This window comes from Camelus ferus, chromosome 22 (genome assembly GCF_009834535.1).
Source record: "Camelus ferus isolate YT-003-E chromosome 22, BCGSAC_Cfer_1.0, whole genome shotgun sequence".
Classification (NCBI taxonomy): domain Eukaryota; kingdom Metazoa; phylum Chordata; class Mammalia; order Artiodactyla; family Camelidae; genus Camelus; species Camelus ferus.
In genome coordinates, this window is record NC_045717.1 from 15,713,369 (window position 1) to 15,731,626 (window position 18,258).

The 18,258-nt window shown below is 56.2% G+C and overlaps 2 protein-coding genes across 3 annotated transcripts; one reads left to right on the plus strand and one right to left on the minus strand.

Annotated features, from left to right (window-relative positions):
- Nucleotides 1-732: 732 nt before the first annotated feature.
- On the plus strand, nt 733-10,165 carry HOMER3 (homer scaffold protein 3). Its single transcript, XM_032465204.1, is given in 12 exon segments — nt 733-813; nt 1,046-1,160; nt 4,083-4,164; nt 4,249-4,405; nt 4,654-4,785; nt 6,518-6,625; nt 7,459-7,580; nt 8,059-8,140; nt 8,142-8,216; nt 8,554-8,664; nt 8,772-8,858; nt 9,704-10,165. Coding segments are annotated over 10 exon segments (1,080 nt in total). The 5' UTR covers nt 733-813; nt 1,046-1,160; nt 4,083-4,150; the 3' UTR covers nt 9,896-10,165.
- Nucleotides 10,166-10,751: 586 nt separating this feature from the next.
- On the minus strand, nt 10,752-18,110 carry DDX49 (DEAD-box helicase 49). Of its 2 annotated transcripts, XM_006186229.3 has the most exons (13): nt 17,955-18,110; nt 16,974-17,097; nt 15,887-15,972; nt 15,677-15,798; nt 15,138-15,325; nt 14,854-14,994; nt 14,028-14,103; nt 13,713-13,789; nt 13,441-13,538; nt 12,276-12,350; nt 11,554-11,642; nt 11,377-11,448; nt 10,752-11,290 (listed from the first exon to the last, which is right to left on the minus strand). In XM_006186229.3, the coding sequence occupies exons 1-13, from the start codon at nt 18,067-18,069 to the stop codon at nt 11,102-11,104; spliced, it is 1,452 nt and encodes a 483-aa protein (XP_006186291.3). In that variant the 5' UTR covers nt 18,070-18,110; the 3' UTR covers nt 10,752-11,101. The 2 variants fall into 2 exon arrangements, with proteins under 2 accessions (XP_006186291.3, XP_014415972.2); XM_014560486.2 differs by lacking the exon at nt 12,276-12,350.
- Nucleotides 18,111-18,258: the final 148 nt, after the last annotated feature.

Here is an 18,258-nt window from a genome sequence, read left to right on the forward strand (position 1 = left end):
GGCAGGAAGCTCATTCCCTCATGTCCTTCCTCAGTCCCAAGAGAAAGCTGTCATTTCTAGTCAGCTGCCTTGGGACGGTGGCCTCTGCTTGCCTCACAATGACATCTCCAGTCCCTTGGAAGAGAGGCCCAAGGACCAGGCAAAAGAGGTCTCAGACTGGGGTGGGGGCAGTAGCTCAGGGCTACCCTTGCTCAGCCCCCTACCCATCTATGCCCAGGAGACAGTGAGAAGCTGTTGGTGTTGCCTGGATCCTTCCTGCCTCCTCCCTGGAACCCAGGCCTGTGAGCATCAGCCCATTTTCCAGGCAGGAAAACTGAGGTCTGCACTGACAAAACCACTTCCTCAGTTTGACATGACTAAGACAACTTCAGGCCAGGGCTGCTCAAGGCCAGCCCCATCCCAGTCCTTCCTGGAGGCCTGAGAGCGGACCTCATTCTCCCTCATGCTGTTGCCTCGTGCCTACACAAGGAGTGAAGTCTGCCCAGGCTCCTCACCTGGCCACTCCCACAGAATAGTCACGTGGCCCCAGCTCTGCAGCTGGCCAGCACTCAGCACACCCTGAGCCGCTTCCAGAAGCCTCGGCCCTGCCGGCACCTTTCCAGTTACTTTTTTTTTTTTAATTATTTTTTTTGGTATTAAGGAAAAGTCACTCTTTGCATAGAACAGACGGTATTTTCTTTGTTCCCTACAGTGTTCAAGCGTTTTGTGGCTTCGGGCCTGAGAGCGAAGCCAAATCCATTGCTTTTGCAGATGCTGTGTGAAGTTAGAGGCAGCTGGGGAAACTGAGTCTGTGGTTCGGTTTCTGTAGCTAGGGTAAGTAGTCCCTCTTGTGCAGGGTGGGCCAGCCCTCCAGGAACACCCAGACCTGGCCATAGTTGAATTAGTAAACAAGTCACACAGATGAGGGACCCCACAGAAAGGGATGGGCTGGTGGAGCAGAGGCGGGAGAGATCCTTTCCAATCCCAGGATAGTCAGAGAAGCTTTCAGGAGGCGAGGGGGCAGTGGAGCTGAGCCTGGAAAGACAAATAGAATATATGCTTTCAGGAAGGGCATTCCAAGTGGAAGAAACAGCTTGAGCAAAGGCCTGGAGAGAGGAAGACTCAGATCTTGGCCTGGGAAGAAGTCTCCAGAAATGACATGACCAGGGATTCACCTAAAGGTAATTTGAAGGGAGCCACCAGCTCAGATGTGCGATTCTTGTCAGGGGAAACAGAAACACAAGACCAGGGAAAGAAGATAGCGGAGATGAAAAGCAAACACCTCTGAGGTTGTCAGAGGGCTCACATGTGAGGCTCAGAGCCTCGGGGGGAGGGCAGGTCTTGGTTCTGAAGAGTCCCAGTGCCTCTGCCTGTGAACCTGATGGCACTGCGTGACTTTGGAGGTGTCTCCAGAAAAAGAGCAGATACAAGATTGACAAGTGGGCCCTACAGGCAGGCTCAGACCAGGGGAGGCTGATCTTGGCTCAACTCCAGAAGGACCCTCTCCCAGTAAGTGTGTGAAGGGGTGGACTCCCTCTGACCAGAGGTGGCAAACCCAGGCCTGTGGACCTCCAGGCAATTCACTCACTTGGTGGGAACTGGACACCAACATCCCCTCCACCCTGGATTTTGGGACCCTAAACACAGCAATGATAACCCTAATCCAACCTCGTCAGCATCGTTATGGTTGTTTTAGGGGAGCCAGGGGTGGACAGAAGCCCCTCCCCAGGGATCAGGGTAGGGCAGGAGGGCAAGCAGGAAGGATTCTGAGCAGGGCACCTGGGATCAAGCCCCCTTAAGTGCCTTCTGTTTGCTTTCTTCTTATCTTCTTCCAGCCCCCTCTCTGCCCAGATCTTGTTTATTTTCTGGAAACATGCACTGAGCACCTACTGTGTGCTAACGGCTAGCCCCACCAAGGCGGCACATGTGGCCTTCCCCTAGACTCCCATCGGGTGAAGAGGGACTTGATTCCCCATCACAGGCAAAGGAAGCAGTGACCTGGAGGGTCAGGGCCACTCTTGAAGAGAAGATGAGGCCACATTCTCTTCTATCCACCTAGGTCTGTCTGTCTGTCTCCTGTGTCTCTGCCTTTCTCCTCCATCTCTGTCTCTGGATCTGGGTGTCTGTCTCCACCCCACCCCCTGTCCCCTTCTGCACCCTTCTTAACCCTCATCTCCCCAGTCCTCCCCGCTCCCGCCTCTCGGTCTCCCCTTCCCCCCTGCCGCGGAGGGCCAGCAGAGGGCGCTGCGGGCGGCCTCGGCGGCCCAGGGAGGCGGGGCGGGCGGCGGCCGCGTCGGGACCCGCCGCGATGGGACCCGAGGCGGCGCGGGCGGCGGCGGCGGCGGCGCAGACAAAGGCGCGGGCGGTGCGGAGGGCGGCGTGGAGGGCTCGGGCCCCGGAGCCAGCGAGCGAGTGGGGCGCCCGACTGCGGGGAGTCGGCGCCGCGGGGCCGCACCCGTCTCCCGCCTGGACACTTGCGGGGCGCCGAGCCGGTAGGGTGAGCCTGGCCAGCCGAGCCTTCACTGGTGGGGGGCGGGGGTCCCGTAGTTCCAGGGTCTGGAAGAGGGCGCGGGGGGTTCCCGAAGTTCCAGATACGGAGGCTGGGGACGGCTCGGGGAGCCCCGAAGCTCCAGGGCTTGAGAGGGCGCGGGGGCCCCGAAGTTCCGGAGTCGAGGTCGGGGAGAGGACAGTGCGAGGGGTTCCCGAAGTTCAGGAGCCGTAGCTGCAGGAGGTTGTAAAGGTGTCTCCGAAGTTTCGGACCTGGGGTGGAGGGGTGGCGCGAGGGGACCTCGAAATTCCGGACTTGGGGATGAAAGGGTAGCAGGGGGTCCCCGAAGTTCAGGAATCAGGGACGGCGCGAAGGAGCCCCTAAATTCTGGACCTGCGGTTGGAGGAGGTAGATAACGTGTCCCGAAGTTCTGGACCCGGAGTTGGAGGGGGGCGTCGCAGGGATCTTGGAAGTTCCAGGGTCGGGGATGGCACTTCCCGAAGTTGGGGCGCCCATGGGGCGCTCGGCTTCTGACGCGGGTGGGGACTCGATCTTGACTGAATATCAGGTCCCCTGGACTGGGGATCATGGGTGGGGCTTCGCCCCTGGACGCGATTGTGGATCCCGGACACCGGGCGGGGTCGGGCCCCTCTTTGGGAACCCCGCGGCCGGCGGCGTTCGAGTCGCATGACTAGTTGGTGAGTAACTTTCCCCAACGCGGCAAGTCGCTGCAGGCGCGTCGGGGCGGGAGGGGCCTGAGTTTCTGGGACCCCTGCGCCCCGAAACCCTGACTCGACCCAGGACCCACCCCCTATCCTGGCCAAAGTCGCTGCCCCTCCCCCACACAGGGGCTCCGGTTTCAGACCCTGTGACCGGGACTGCAGCTGCCCAGGACGGGGGGGGTGGGGGGGGGTGGGGGGGTGGCATCCCCCCTCTGACCACAGAGGCTGCTAGGCCCAGGCCTCCGTTACCTCAGTTTGCCTTCCCCTCCCCCAGGTCCCTCCTGGACCTGGATCTCCCCCCCCCCCCAAGGTATTGGGATTGAGTGGTGATAGGTGGGTTTCAGGGCCGACCTGTTCAGCCACATCTTGTCTTTTTAACTAATCTGAAAGCTTCCTGGGGATTTGGACTTTGACTCCAAGTTGTGCCTCTGCCCCACAGTGGAAGCTGAGGCGTCTCTTTGTGGGTCCACTGGGGACTGATCTCCCAGTAGGCACCTGGCAATGCCCCACTTTCTGATGGAGTCCCTGCTTTGAGGAATGATGGGTGAACGTAATCAGAAAGTATGGAGCAGGAGTTGGTCTTGGCCTCCTCAGCCCAGCCCAGAGATTGAGAGGATTTCACTGGGGGGGTGTCCAGTAACCAGGAAGATGAGAGGTTTATGCTGAGATGTCAGGTGTCACCTGATTCCTATCAGAGGCTGTCTCCTGCCCAGGGTGTTGCAAGAGCTTCCTCCAGACTTTGAGAGTCAGGATGTTTTTGCTGAGTGATTCCCTAATTTTTTTGGTTGAAGTTCTATGACTGGTGCACCTGGTAGGTGAGTCCTGAGGTTGGACACATTTGGCCTCCCTCTGTCTGTCCTGGAGGGACATTCACAGGCCCCCTCTCCCCACAGAGGTCAAACCAGCAGCTCCTACCATCCTTCTGGCTGCCCCTTGGAGCCCACCCAGGCCAGCCTGACTAATGTCCACAGCCAGGTGAGCCCCTGCCTCTACCAAGTTGACCCTGAGTCCCCTGGGAGAGGGTGCCTGGCCCCTACTGAGCACCCTCTCCCCATACAGGGAGCAGCCCATCTTCAGCACACGGGCGCATGTGTTCCAGATTGACCCGGCCACCAAGAGGAACTGGATCCCCGCGGGCAAACACGCACTCACTGTCTCCTACTTCTACGATGCCACTCGCAACGTCTATCGAATCATCAGCCTTGGGGGTGCCAAGGTCCTGGTGGGGCCTGGGTAGTGGGGCAGGTGCCGAGGATCCCTGGGACAGGCCTGGGTCTGGTTGCTGGCTTGCTGTGTGCCTTGGGGGCCTGGGGGGGAGGTGCCCTGAGTCTTTCTGGGTCTCATTTTTTCTCCTGAAATGGCTCAGACCAAGGACCTCTGAGGTGTTAATACAAAGCAATACATCGAGGAGTTTCATATTATTACTAGTCCCGTCAACTGTGACCTTTGCTTTCCCCTCCCTAGGCCATCATCAACAGCACTGTCACCCCCAACATGACCTTTACCAAAACCTCCCAGAAGTTCGGGCAATGGGCAGACAGTCGCGCCAACACTGTCTATGGCCTTGGCTTTGCTTCTGAGCAGCATCTGACCCAGGTGGGCCTGCGAGGGTATGTGGTGGGAGGAACGGGGCTGGGTGCCTTGGGGGACCCTGGACAGATGGTGGGTCTCCATCTTCCCAGCTGCAGAATGGGCATGCAGAAGTCCCTTCCGACTTTCCTGGTTCACATGCCAGCTTGGCTGACCACCTACTCTGATTTTAGACACACCTTGCCCCTCTTCTGGGTGACTGGGATGGGCCCAGTCTTCCCCACACACCCTAGCTCTACCTTCATCATCACTTCCCTCCACCCTCTGCTGTTCCTAGAGTTCAATACTGTCTTGTCCATTGTCTCCCTGTATACTTAGTGCTCTTTAAGTCCTGCTGAGCTCATGGTGCTTTTCTTCTCTTTTCTTTTGAAGCATTAGTTTTCCTTGCAAATTTAGGTCTTGAATACATTTCTGCTGGAGGTATAAAGTAGGAGTATTTTGTTTCCACAGGAGTATTCAATTGCTCTTGGGCCATTTTTTTTTAATTGAAGTATAGTCAGTTTACAATGTTGTGTCAATTTCTGGTGTACAGCATAATGTTTCAGTCATACATATACATATGTTCATTTTCATATTCTTTTTCATTATAGGTTACTACAAGATATTGAATATAGTTCTCTGTGCTCTACAGTATAAACTTGTTGTTTGTCTAGTTTATATATAGTAGTTAGTATCTGCAAATCTTGAAATCCCAATTTATCCCTTTCCACCCTCTTCCCCTGCTGGTAACCACAAGTCTGTTTTCTATGTCTGTGAGTCTGTCTCTGTTTTGTAAATAAGTTCATTTGTCTTTTTTTTTTTTGGATTCTGCATATAAGTGATATCATATGGTATTTTTCTTTCTCTCTCTGGCTTACTTCACTTGGAATGACAGTCTCCAGGTCCATCCATGTTGCTGCAAGTGGCATTATTTTATTTTTATGGCTGAGTAGTAGTCCATCATATGAATATACTACAACTTCTTTATCTAGTCATCTGTCGATGGACATTTAGGTTGTTTCCATATCTTGGCTATCGTAAATAGTGCTGCTATGAACATTGTGGTGCATGTATCTTTCCAAATTAAAGTTCCCCCTGGTTATTTGCCCAAGAGTGGGATCACTGGAGCTCTTAGACCATTTTCTTAAAAAAACATCTCCCTGACCTGGACCCCCAATGAATTGCACTGGCCCCTTTACACAAATCTTGCAAAGGCCGTATGTCTGTAAGTATTTTCTTAAAAAAAAATTACTTTCAAGCTAAGGACATTTATTTTAAAATGAAATATATATATGTGTATATATACACATATCATACCCTAACTGGAAAACTAGTATGGGTGGTACATATAAACATTAGTATAACAAAAATGAGAACCAGGTGATTACTTTCTCACTGGTTACGGGTGCTCCTCAGAGGCTCCGAGCCCAAGACCTGCCATGAATGACAGATGAGCACCCATCTGAGGCTTTCCTTGCTAAATAAGCCTGATTGAGAGGGAGAAGGGAATCCCTTTCTCAAGGTGGCTCAGGGGGATACATGTCCATGAACAACCCCTCCCCCGATACCCACCCTGTTCATTGGGCATCATTTTCCAAGCCTTCTTCCCATTCTTTCAGTTCATGAGATGAGGGGATGCACTCAGTTCTGAAGTCCCTTCTAAAGAGAGAGAGCTGGTGCTGGGTGGGGATGATGTGGTGGGGCCCCCAGGGGAGGGGACTGGGAGTCTGTTGACTGTCCCTGCCCACCTATTCTTCAGTTTGCTGAGAAGTTCCAGGAAGTGAAGGAAGCAGCGAGGCTGGCTCGGGAGAAATCTCAGGATGGTGGGGAGCTCACCAGTCCAGCCCTGGGGCTCACCACCCACCAGGTCAGCATTCCCTGTCCCTTGCCTGCCAGAAGCTCAGCTGATACTGGGGGGATCCTAGTGCCATGCTGGTGCCCAAGACCAAATGTTCATAGATGATGTAAAACTAGATCTGTGACAAGGACCATGGAAGAGGGGTGTGGGTGCCATGGGAGCATGTCCTAAGGGGTCTGTCCTAGCCTTCAACCAGGAAAGGCCAGAAAATCAGCTCACATGACAGAGCTGAAACATGGCAGTTGACATGGCTAAGTAGAGGGGCAGACCTGTCCCTGGGTGTTTCCCCCTCACTGATTTCTTCAGCATAAGTTATTGACCACCTACTGTGTGCCAGGCCCAGGGCTAGGCACAAGTGTTACAGAGATGAAAAAGTAGACTGGCCTCTGCACTCAAGCTCATAGTCCAGGCGGTGAGATGGATTCGTGACAAATTCAGCCTGGTGGAGTGGGTTTCCTGTAGGAATCTTAAAAGGATGTTGAAATTTGGCCCTAGGGAAGGTCACTGCTATGAGGGAATGGCAGGAAGGTTTCAGATTGCTCCCCTGCTGCAGTATCTTGGTGGGTTTAGGCTAGTCTGCATCAGGTTTGCTTCTGGGGGGTTGGTGAGAGCCCAGCAGGCCGCGTTAGGTGCAGGGCCCAGAACTAAGGCCCAGGAGCCATGGGAAGCTATGGGGGGTGGATGAGGAGGGAGAGGAGCATTCAGATCCCAGCACTGGGAAGGACCCCCTGCCCTCAGTCACGACCCAAGTAACATCAGATCTGACCCCTCGCATGACCTTCTAACGAGTCCTTGACTGAAGCCACCCCTCACTGTGACCCCGCTTCTGCCCACTCCCTTAGGTGCCCCCGAGCCCCCTTGTCAGCGCCAATGGCCCCGGCGATGAGAAGCTGTTCCGCAGCCAGAGTGCAGATGCCCCTGGTCCCACCGAGCGTGAGCGGCTCAAGAAGATGCTGTCCGAGGGGTGAGGGGGTAGGGTGGGGCATAGGGGCATGACAGGACGAAGGGCGGGGAGAGAAAGTTCTCAGAAACTGTTGGGATCTGACTGTGGCGTCTAGGCCCAGGGTAGGGGAGGATACACCCAGATTATGACCCATTCAGAGCCGATCCCGCCCCTGCCTCTTCCACTCCTGGGGCCAAACCTGGCTTCCCTCGGCTAATTCTAAACCCACGGATGCCTCCCCACCCCTACCCCGTTCTGTCCACGTCCCCATGGGCTGATCCTGCTCAGCATTCCGACTTCGTCTCACTGAACTGACCACGCGCCTACTTTGACTCCGCCCCCGGCAAGACCCCGCCTCCCCGGGACGTCCCCACCCCACTAGCCTGGAGGTCTCACAGACGTGCCCATTGTCACACCCCCGAGCACAGCACCGCCCTCACCCCGCCCCTGCCCCGCTGAGGCCCCGCCCTGCCCTCTGCTGACTCCTATATCCCCGCAGCTCCGTGGGCGAAGTGCAGTGGGAGGCCGAGTTCTTCGCGCTGCAGGACAGTAACAACAAGTTGGCGGGCGCCTTGCGAGAAGGCCAACGCCGCCGCTGCCCAGTGGAGGCAGCAGCTGGAGGCCCAGCGTGCAGAGGCCGAGCGGCTGAGGCAGCGGGTGAGGGAGCCACACTCACCCAGAGACTCCAAGCTGCCCGGGCAACTATGAAGCCCCTGAGTCCTATCTGTCCTGGGTTCACTGGCTGGCTATGTGATCTCGGCAGGTCACTTCCCCAAGCCTTAGTGTCTTGCTCTGTAATATGAGTGAAATAACGTGAGCCTAAGAGGGTTGTCAGACCCTAAAGTCCTACCTGCCAGGGGCAGGGTGGGGGCCCCAACCAGGAGTGAGTGCACTGACTTGGCTATCACAGGCTTTACTGATCACAAGGGAGATTCTCCAGGGGTCTGAAGAGAATAGGCTGGGGCGTCAGGGGCTGACTTTCCTGTCTGCACAGGTGGCTGAGCTGGAGGCCCAGGCTGCCGCCGAGCCACCTGTGGTCAGTGAGAAAGAGGGGCCAGGGCAGTCGCTGGAGCAGCTGGAGGCACTAGTGCAAACCAAGGACCAGGTGTGTGAGCATGTCGGAATGCATGAGTTTCCTTGGGCCTTGCCTTCCCTGACCTTCTGTGGGGGAGCCATTGCCCTCAGAACAGATCCTGGGAACTTCTCCACTAGGAGATCCAGACGCTGAAGAGCCAGACGGGTGGGCCCCGTGAGGCCCCAGACAACTCTGAGCGTGAGGAGACGCAGCAGAAGGTGCAGGTGTGTGTGGTTAATGTGAGGTGGGGTGACCACGCATGGCAGCCAGCCCCTGTTGTGGGACAGACCGGGGATCTCCCCTTCCTGGTGGGTTCTGGGCAGTTATGTGCCTCCCTGAGCCTCAGTTTCTTCACCTCTAAATGGAGTCAGGATGACATCTAAAGTTGTGAAGGATTTGGATGGCCAGGTGATTGAGTCACACTAGGTGGCTTATAAACGATGGTTATTAGTACAATGTTTCATATCCTTCCATTTGTTCAACAAGCAGTATTTGATCTTTGTTGAATTTCCATTCTTGACCCCAGCAAATCCTCACACATCCCCAGCCTGAGGTCAGGAGCTTACATTTGTACCCAGGTGTGGCTGGCCTAGCTTTCACTGAAGACTTTATGTGAGAAACGTCCATGGGTAGCTTATGTGAGTCTAGCAGGTGGAGAAGTTAAAGGATCTGGTGCCCCCAAAGAGAGAGGTTGGGCAAATGCTCCCTATTGTCTCCTGGGCAGAGTGCACAGCAGGTCCAAAGGCCCTGAGGTGGGGAGGAAGTCAATATGTTCAAGGAACCACCAGGAAGCCTGCAGGCTAAGTTGGAATGAGCGAGGAGCGAGGGATATGAATTTCATTCCCAACATGATGGGTGACAGGAGGATTTTGAGCCAAAGAGGGACGGGATTAGTTCTATGATGTTCAAATTGGCTAGGGGACCAGGGAGTGTCTTAGGCAGAGGCAGCAGGGAGGAGGCCAGGGGATGGAGAGGGCTTGGCCTAGGGTGGGGCTGTGGAGCTAGTGTTGAGATGCTGGATCCTTGAGACTTGCTGGGGCCCCCAACCCCGCTTGCCCTCTCCCTGCAGGACCTGGAGACCCGAAATGCAGAGCTGGAGCACCAGCTGCGGGCAACGGAGCGCAGCCTGGAGGAGGCACGGGTAGAGCGGGAGCGGGCCCGGGCCGAGGTGGGCCGGGCGGCGCAGCTGCTGGATGTCAGGCTGTTTGAGCTGAGCGAGCTACGGGAGGGCCTGGCCCGCCTGGCCGAGGGCACACCCTGAGCCTGGCTGCCGGGTCCACGTGGGAGCAGGAGCCTGCAGGAGCTGGTTTTACACAAACGATTCCCACCACGGGCCAGGCCGCAGGCGGCACAGTGGGCCATTCACCCTGGCAGGGACTGGAGCCCGACTCAGCCATGGGAGGGCCTGGTCACAGTTCTGCAGCCAGTCCTGGCTGTTCACAGCTCAGGGGCTGTTTTTGAGCTTTTCATTGTGTAGGTTTCTAGACCTCCCAGGGCGTATGCTGGTGCCCACATTACATTTCTAAGCGTGGCCGTGTGTGTATGAGTGGTGTGTGAGCATCTGGGGACTTAACTGCCGTCACTGGACCCTCTGTCTGTCTGCCCTAGTCTGTGCAGGGTTTGGTAAGCCACTTGGACAGTGAGGCTCACAGAGCCTGAGGGGCACGTCCAGGCCACAAGGCTCTGCTGCCCCATCTTCTTGGACTCAGCCCATGTTGTCTGGACCAGTTTGGATTTAGGTGGACCCTGGTTAAGCTCCTGCCCCGTTCACTCTGGCCACAACCCCAAATGCAACCAGGTGGGCAGGTGAAGCTCCTAGAACATGGCTGTGTTCACCAGGCATGGGAATGATCTCAACAGAGCATGACGTCTGTATCTGGAGAATAGTGCAGATGCCGTGCCCATTTTCCAGACGAAGAAACTGAAGCCCATGTTAGGGGCTTCACCAACCCAAGGTCTCTGGGTGGGAATGGCCAGCACTGCAGTTCAAAGCTTTGGGCCTGGCCCAAATGGGAGAACCTAGGGGTGGGGTGGGGGTAACATGATGTTCTGGGGAACTCGAGAAGACAGGCAGGCATACCCTCCTCCCTCCGCCCCCACTCCCCGAGTCAGACTGGGGAAGTTGAAAGACTCATTTATTGAGCACCTCCTGCAAGTAACACATCTTCACTTCAGGGCCCCATGGCATCCCCCAACAGGGTGATCCTGGGCCAAGGTCACTGTTTGTGGACTTGGGCCCAAACCTCACAGCCAGCATTCTTTCCTCCTCTGCTGCCTGGCTCCTGGCCAAGGCTCTGAGAAGGGGCCACAGGGTGGAGAGGCTGTGCGCCACACAACATGGGTGTCCGTGGACTCTGCTGAGGGGGACTGGGCAGACTGGGAGGGGGGACTGTCCTTGGGGGAGGATCCTCCCACCGACAGCTCGATGAAGGTGTCCCAGGCTGGGCAGGTGGGGACCATTTGGATCTCAGGCCAGGCCCTGAGTGGGTGCTGTGGACGAGCGGGCCTCAGGCTGGGCCCTGGGTGGACGTCCCCTGCGGCCAGCCCTGCCAGCCTTCTGCCTCTGCAGTGTCTGCTCCACTTTCTCCTTGAAGCGCCGGTTCTTCTGCTTGATCTTGGCCAGCTCTGCCTTGCGCTTGGCCTCCAGGTCAGGGTCCTGGCACAGGAGGACCAGAAGGTGGTTGATCATTCTCCCAAGGGAGCCTTGCGCCCCGCCCCCATCCCTGCCGGCACGACCCTCACCTTTCCCTCCAGGATCATCTGCTTCCGCTTGTTAATCTCCTTCTTTTCATCAAAGTTGGCCGCCTCCAGTTTCTGAGGGGGGAGGGAGAGGCCATCATGGGGTCACCATCTTGAAAGAAGCACCCAGGGCCCTGAAGACCAGCTCCGTCTCACACCGGCCCCTGTCCCAACACTCACAATCTCGCATTCCCTCCGCACCACGTTGACCTGTGTAAGAATTTGCAGCACTTTGGCTTCCTCCACCGAGAACTCCTCCAGCTTTTTTTCTGTGGGGACAGCAGGAGCCCAGGAGAGGGCAGACACAACAAGGAGAGGGGTTTCAACCATGCACTGAGTTCCCCATGCAGTAGGGGATGCCAGGCCATCCGGGGTCATATCAGATCAGGGTCATGGGGATAAGATCTAGGATTTCAGACCCAAGAAATATATAGACCGCTCTTTTTTTGTTGTTAGCAACATTATGAATTTGATTAGGAGGTTTTTTTCCTTGAAACAGTGTCCTTTAAAATCAAGACATTTCTGAATTTTAGGACAGTCTGTGCAATGATTGGAGATGCCCCAGAGGTTCTCAGTCTTGGCTACACTTTAAACCACCCAAGGGAGTTTTTAAACATGCCCAGGCCCTGTCCCTGGGGCTTCTGACTCATCCACAGGGACCACCCATACACCCTGGTCTCAGAAACCCAAGTCCCTTCCCACCAGATTTGACTTTCAGCTGCTAAAGGCCCTTACAGAGCTTCTGTTTGAACAACTGGGCAAAAGAAACTTTTTGGGGGCTTGGAAGGAAGGCACAGTTTAAGCCCATTCATGTGAGCAGGCTAGCGGGCATCTGATAGGGTGAGTGGGCATCTCACCCAGAGGACCGTCCACCCCTCCCTCCCTCCTGCCCCTCCACTCACTGATCTGCTCCTCAATGGCGTGTACCAGGTGGATGTCATACTGGGTCACCAGCGTGATGGCCTGGCCCTGCCGCCCTGTGGGGGACACACCCAGGCTATGTGCTGGAGGTCAGGACCATGGGCCAATAAAAGCAAGCCCTGACCATTAGGCAGCTCAGGGCTCCTCTCAATCAAGGGGAGCAGTACAGAGGCTCAGTAGGTGGGTGGATGGAGATGAAGGAAGCCCAGGGCATCAGGGCTCAACCCCCTGCCCCACCTCTGTGTAGTAGGTGGATCTGTCCCTGGGGAACTTCAGGACTCCAGGGGGAGGCGGCTCTCCTGCCAACTTGACCTTACACAGGGGCTGGTGATGTGGCTAATTTCCCTTTTCAGTGTGGCTGCCAGGCAGCCCAGGCTGAGTTATGTCAGCAATAAGCCCGGCTAGGCTTCAGCCCAGATCTCTGCACTCCACTTTCTCCATTCCCCATTTCTGTGACAGTGACTAGTGCTGGAACAGCTCTGACAGCTGATGAGGCCCGTGACCCTTGAAGCAGCCCCAAACAGGTGTCACATTCTTGTTACCCAACGTCTGACAAGGCAGTGGGACCCAGAGAGCTGATGTGACCTGTCTGAGGCCATGGGGCAGGAGAGAAAGGCCAGGCCCACTCCAGCCCCAGAAACCATGTCTCTCCCCACTCCAGGCATGAAAGAATATCAAGAACTCTGTTCCCCTCCTGGGTGGGGCTGGGGAGCAGACAGAAGGATGCCCCTTTGGCTCCTAGCCAGACTCACAGTGAGGGGTTGAACTTGGATGCCAAATCCCACAGAACAGCATCATACCCACCAGGACTCATACACCCACTTGCTGCCAGGCCAAATGGCAGCCCTGACGGGTGAAGGGGGCTGGGTTGAGGCAACAGGGAGTGGTGGAGACTGGGGAAGTGTGTGCTGTGTCCCCAGGGGACAGTGCATGTTAGTTAGTGCTGCCTGGGTCACGTGGAGAAGACAAAGCAGCTCTACCTATGGTTTTGAAAGAATGATTCCCCCAACTTGCAAATGCTGCCTCTAGTGTCTCTCACCTGTGGGCTGTATTCTTCCCATGTCCCACCAGCTCGTGACTGGCTCCTTATGGTGTGGGCAGGCTGGAGGGACAGGTGCCCCAAGGCTGCCCACCCTGTCTGCTTACCTGCGCGGGCTGTCCGGCCAACCCGGTGGATGTAGATCTTCGGGAGCCCGGGGGTGTTGTGGTTGATAACCACCTGCACCGTAGGGATGTCCAGGCCCCTGGAGGCAGAGGCCAGTCAGCACCACTGTCCCCATGGGGGAAATGAGGTTGGGACTCACCCGAGGTTGCTGAGCAGCAAAGCTGAGGCTGCCTGACCCATGCCTGATGCCAGCCTCCCCCTCTGGCCCTTCTGTGGGGGCGTCACAGGGAGGGGGTACTCTGGAGCTGCTCACCGGGAGGCCACATCTGTCGCGATCAGGATCCGGTAGATGCTGGACTTGAACTTAGCCAGGGCAGCAAAGCGTTCTTTCTGTGCCGGATTGAGGAGAGAATTGGGGGCGGGTGGTGGTGGTGGTGTCAGATGGCATCTCAACAAACCTTTGAGTGGACAGGGCAGAGGCCAGGACAGTCCCCGCCCTCACAGGACTCAGTCCAGTGGGGGAGTGTTGCAGGCAGAGGAGAGAGCCTAGGCAAAGGTGCTGAGGCTGGGGAAGTCCCCAGGGTGAGGCTGGTGGGCGAGGGGATCCGTGGGGCCGCCGACGCCTCACCTGTTTCATCATGGAGTGCAGCGCCACAGTGGGGAAGTTGAACTTGCGCAGCATCATGCACAGGATCTGGCAGGTCCTGGCGGGAAGGACATGCTGTCAGCCCGCCCAGCACTGGGGCCTGGGAAGGCGCTCCTGCCCCTCCCACCCCTGAGAGCTCAAGCAGGTGGCCGTGCGCAGCTGGGAAAGGAGAAGCAGGGGTGCAGTGTCCTGCCTGCAACATCTGTCTGCTCACCCCTCCCCTGGCTTAAGCTAACGAAAGAAAGCCTTATATCCAGACTTTTCTCTCCTGGTAGCCAATAAATTCTCGGTGGAGGGTAGGGCGCAGCCAGTTAGGTCTCCTTCACATGCTGTGGATGGCCCTTCTATGCTGGCTCATGCTAGACTAGCCTATAGCTTGTTGGCACTCTCCCCAAATACGTCAAAGAACTTGAAATCCCTGGGACTGTGGAGAGGACAGCCCCAGGTTGTTGGTGCTAATGCGCCGGGCCTCAGTGACACCCTGAGATCACAGCAAATCAGAGGTTCCAGGGCCTTCCCAGCTGCTGCAGGGGTCTCCTGAGGATAGCTTGAGGCCCTTCCAGTTAAGAGCAGGTCTGAGGAACCCCAAATCCTGGCTCTGCCTTTGGGAGGGGTGATCTCGGCAAAACTGTTTGACTTCTCTGAGCCTCTCTGAGTGACTCCTCTGAAGCTGCTGGTCTGAGTGCCCCGGAGTGCCAAGACCAGCTGTGTGCCTCACATCTGCAACCTCGGGTCACCTCCTGGGCCTCCAGGAAGGGCTGTGGGAGGGGCGCCTAGGGGATGGGAGAGACAGCCTGCCCGTGCTCACTTGCATGTGTTTGTGAAGATGATGATGGACCAGTCTTCGTGCTCATCCTGGAAGTTCTGGATCAGGTGGACCAGGTAGGCATCCTTGACCTTCTCAGGCACTAGCAGGTAGCGCTGGTCCAGCTGTTCTACTGTGCGCACCCTGGGAACAGTTGTTGGTCCCTGTTTCCCCTTCTGTGGAATGAGGCCAATGCCCCGCCCCACCCACAGCCAATAACCTGGTGGGTGTGACCCTCCCCGCTTCCTGCCTGCCTCACTCCCCCAGGAACGTGGCTGTGGACTCACGGGGCCTGAGCCTCCCAGAAGAAGGGCTGATTGGTGGCCAGTCCCTGCAACTCCCTCAGCGTGTCGGTCAGTGTGGCACTGAAGAGCAGCGTCTGCCTGTGGGCTGGCACGGCCGCAAGGATGGCCTCCAGGTCCACAGTGAAGTCAGTGCAGCCCTGCTCCAATAGCCGGTCTGCCTCATCCATCACCTGTACACCAGCGGTAGGGGGCGGGAGGTAGAGATCTGGGGTGAGAGTGCTGACCACACGTCCAAGATCTGACCACACGCCTGGGCCCAGCCCACCTCCCCCATGGGCCTCCTTCCTGGTCTTGGAAGCACTTGGGGCACTCTCTCTCTCTAGGTCCGGGAGGCCTGCTCCCTCACCTGTCTCAGCTCCAACATCACCTCCTCAGAGAGACCCTGTCTTCAACTATCTTCACTATATAGGCCCCCTCTTGTTTGTCCCTGAGCCGTCCTTGTCACCATTCCTAATGCTGTACTCAATGGCCCATGGGACACGTTTCCCAAATGGATGAATCAGGGATCCAAGTCAACTCACCAGGAAGCGGATCTTCTTTATGCTGAAAGTGTTGGAGCTGCGGAGGTGGTCAGCGAGGCGCCCTGGCGTGGCGATGACCACATGTGGTTTCCGGGAGAGCTCCAGGGCCTGGGCCACCATGTCTGTGGGTGGAGGGTGAGAGATGGGGCTGGGTGGATGGTCCCAGGCTGCAGGAGTCCCCTGCCCAGAGCCTCCCTGGGCCCCCTGTACCCATGCCGCCAACGATGATGCAGTCTTTCAAGCCAAGAGGCTTCCCTAGGACCCGGAACTGTTCTGCGATCTGGTAGGCCAGCTCCCTGTGGGTGTGAAGGGACAAGGCTAGATCAGATAGGGGTTTTGTGCCTGCCTCCCATTCCTACTTCCACCCCTAGGGCCTCTTGACTGGTCTTCTCCCTTCACACTCTCTCTGTGGCTCCCAGTTCCCTGTGGACAAAGGCTCTAATACTAAAAGTTAGAGGCCCACTGTGGCCCCTGCCCCTTCACCAGGCTGGGCTCATCCCTTGCTAGTCCCACACAAACTATCCTCTCCTCCTCTCCTGTCCTCAGCAACAGCTTTGACACCACAGTCAAGAGCTTGAGACCTAAGCATCAGTTCTCCTTCTCCCAGGGCTGGACAGTGTCCAAGTCCCCTCCACTCTGTCTCCAGCCCCAGCTCCACCCAGACCTTGCCTCCACCCATGTCCCTGCTCCCTGGCCTCCCATTTTGCCCTCTTCTGCTCACACACCTGCAGAATCAATTCTAACCCTCTACTTAGCATTTAAGGCCCTTTTCAAGCTGGCTTTTATATGCCCAGCCCCCAGTACCCTTTCTGTTCCCTGCCTCTCTCACCCTTGCATGAATGCATTGGCAGTTCCCTGTGCCTAGAATACCTGTCCCCAAATTTGTCCCTTCGAGAGATCCTTTTTATCCTTTAAGGCACCCTTTGAATGATGCCTTCTTTGACTGCTCCCTCCCCAGGCCAGGCCCTCACAGCACGCAGCGCCTATCTCTCCTACTGCTGTTACAGGACCCATCATGTCCACCGTCATGTTTGTTTGCCCAAGAACAGGAGATGTGTCTATTTCTTTGTATACAAGACTACTGCCAGCTCCTATCCAGCCAGCGCTTGCCCTGAGTCAAGCCCCATACTCAGCACTTTTCACACACTATCTTGTTTAATTCCTCAGCACTCCTAAGAGGTGGGCATAATTTCTGTCTCCATTTTGCACACATGCAAAGTGCGCTGAGAGAGGTAAAGGCACTTTCCCAACAGAATACAGCTCGTTAACTCACCCAGGAGGCCTACGGGGGGCTCACCTGGTGGGGGTCAGGACGAGGCAGAAGATGCCATAGGGATCCTCAGACAGCTTCTGCAAGATGGGCAAGACAAACGCTGCTGTTTTGCCGCTTCCCGTCTTGGCACAGCCCAGGCAGTCCCGACCTGGACAGAGGGCAAAACAGTGTCACAGGTGTAGACAGGTGTCCCATCAGCCACAGTTTACAACAGTTAATGTATGATAAGCAGTTACTGTATGTACAGTACTGACCCATGCCTTTTCTGTCCTAGGCTTTTGGACAACTACCCATTTTGAGCAACTGACAAACTTTAGGAGGGAGAGGCTGTTATCCTCCCCATTTAACAGAAAGGGAAACATAGTCTCAGAGATTTGCCCAGGACACAAAGCTAGTGAGTAACAGGAAGGACTAGAACCCACATCTATCTGACCCAAGATGCCTGCTACTAACCACGACCTCATTTTGATCCCCTCCCAGGGCATCTGAGCTTGAGAAATCTAGACTGCCCTCTCCAGATCTGCACCCTATCCTTCCTGTTGAAGACTTCATCTTTATTTATTTAATCCCTCAACTTGTCACATCTTAGGCTTCCTGAAGGCGTTTCTTTAAACGCAAGACTGGGTTGGGCCTTAGGAGTCAGAAGAGCAGTCTTAGAACCAGAGTCCTGGATCTACCAGCAATCTTGACAGCCTCGGTTTCCATTTGTAAAATGAAGATAGTAATGCAAACTGTATCAAATTTTTCCCAGTACTATCACCAAACCCTCCCACTTCTCAGAAACTATGAAAGTTTCAGACATAACATCACTTGTGTGAGGACACACAGAGTTAGTCGTACGGCCCAAACGCCAGCACTGCCTAGTCTGCCTCAGGGACCGAGGCTCGCTCGTAACGCCCAAGGCTGCCCCTCGCCTCACAGGACCGTGGGCAAACGCTGCGAGAAGGCAGAGGGAGGAAACAGGAGCGGGGACGCCTCCTGAAGAAGAGGCCTAGCCATACTCACCCTCCAGGATGGCGGGGATACAGCCGAGCTGCACGGGTGTGGGCTGCTTCAAACCCAGCTGCCGACATTGTTCCACAAGCCACGATGACAGCCCGAGCTCTGCAAAGCCGACCATCCTCACAGTCAGCTCCGTGTGAATACCGGAGTGAGCCGCACTTCCGGCGCGTGTCGATGACGTCAGGAAAGCCTTCCCGCTTACTGGATCCGACTCCTACGTGGTCCCACCCTCTCCAGGTCCCTGCCATTCCTAGCCTTGACGATATCCTTATCATGTTTCCCTGAATCCCGTTGTCTCTCAGTATCG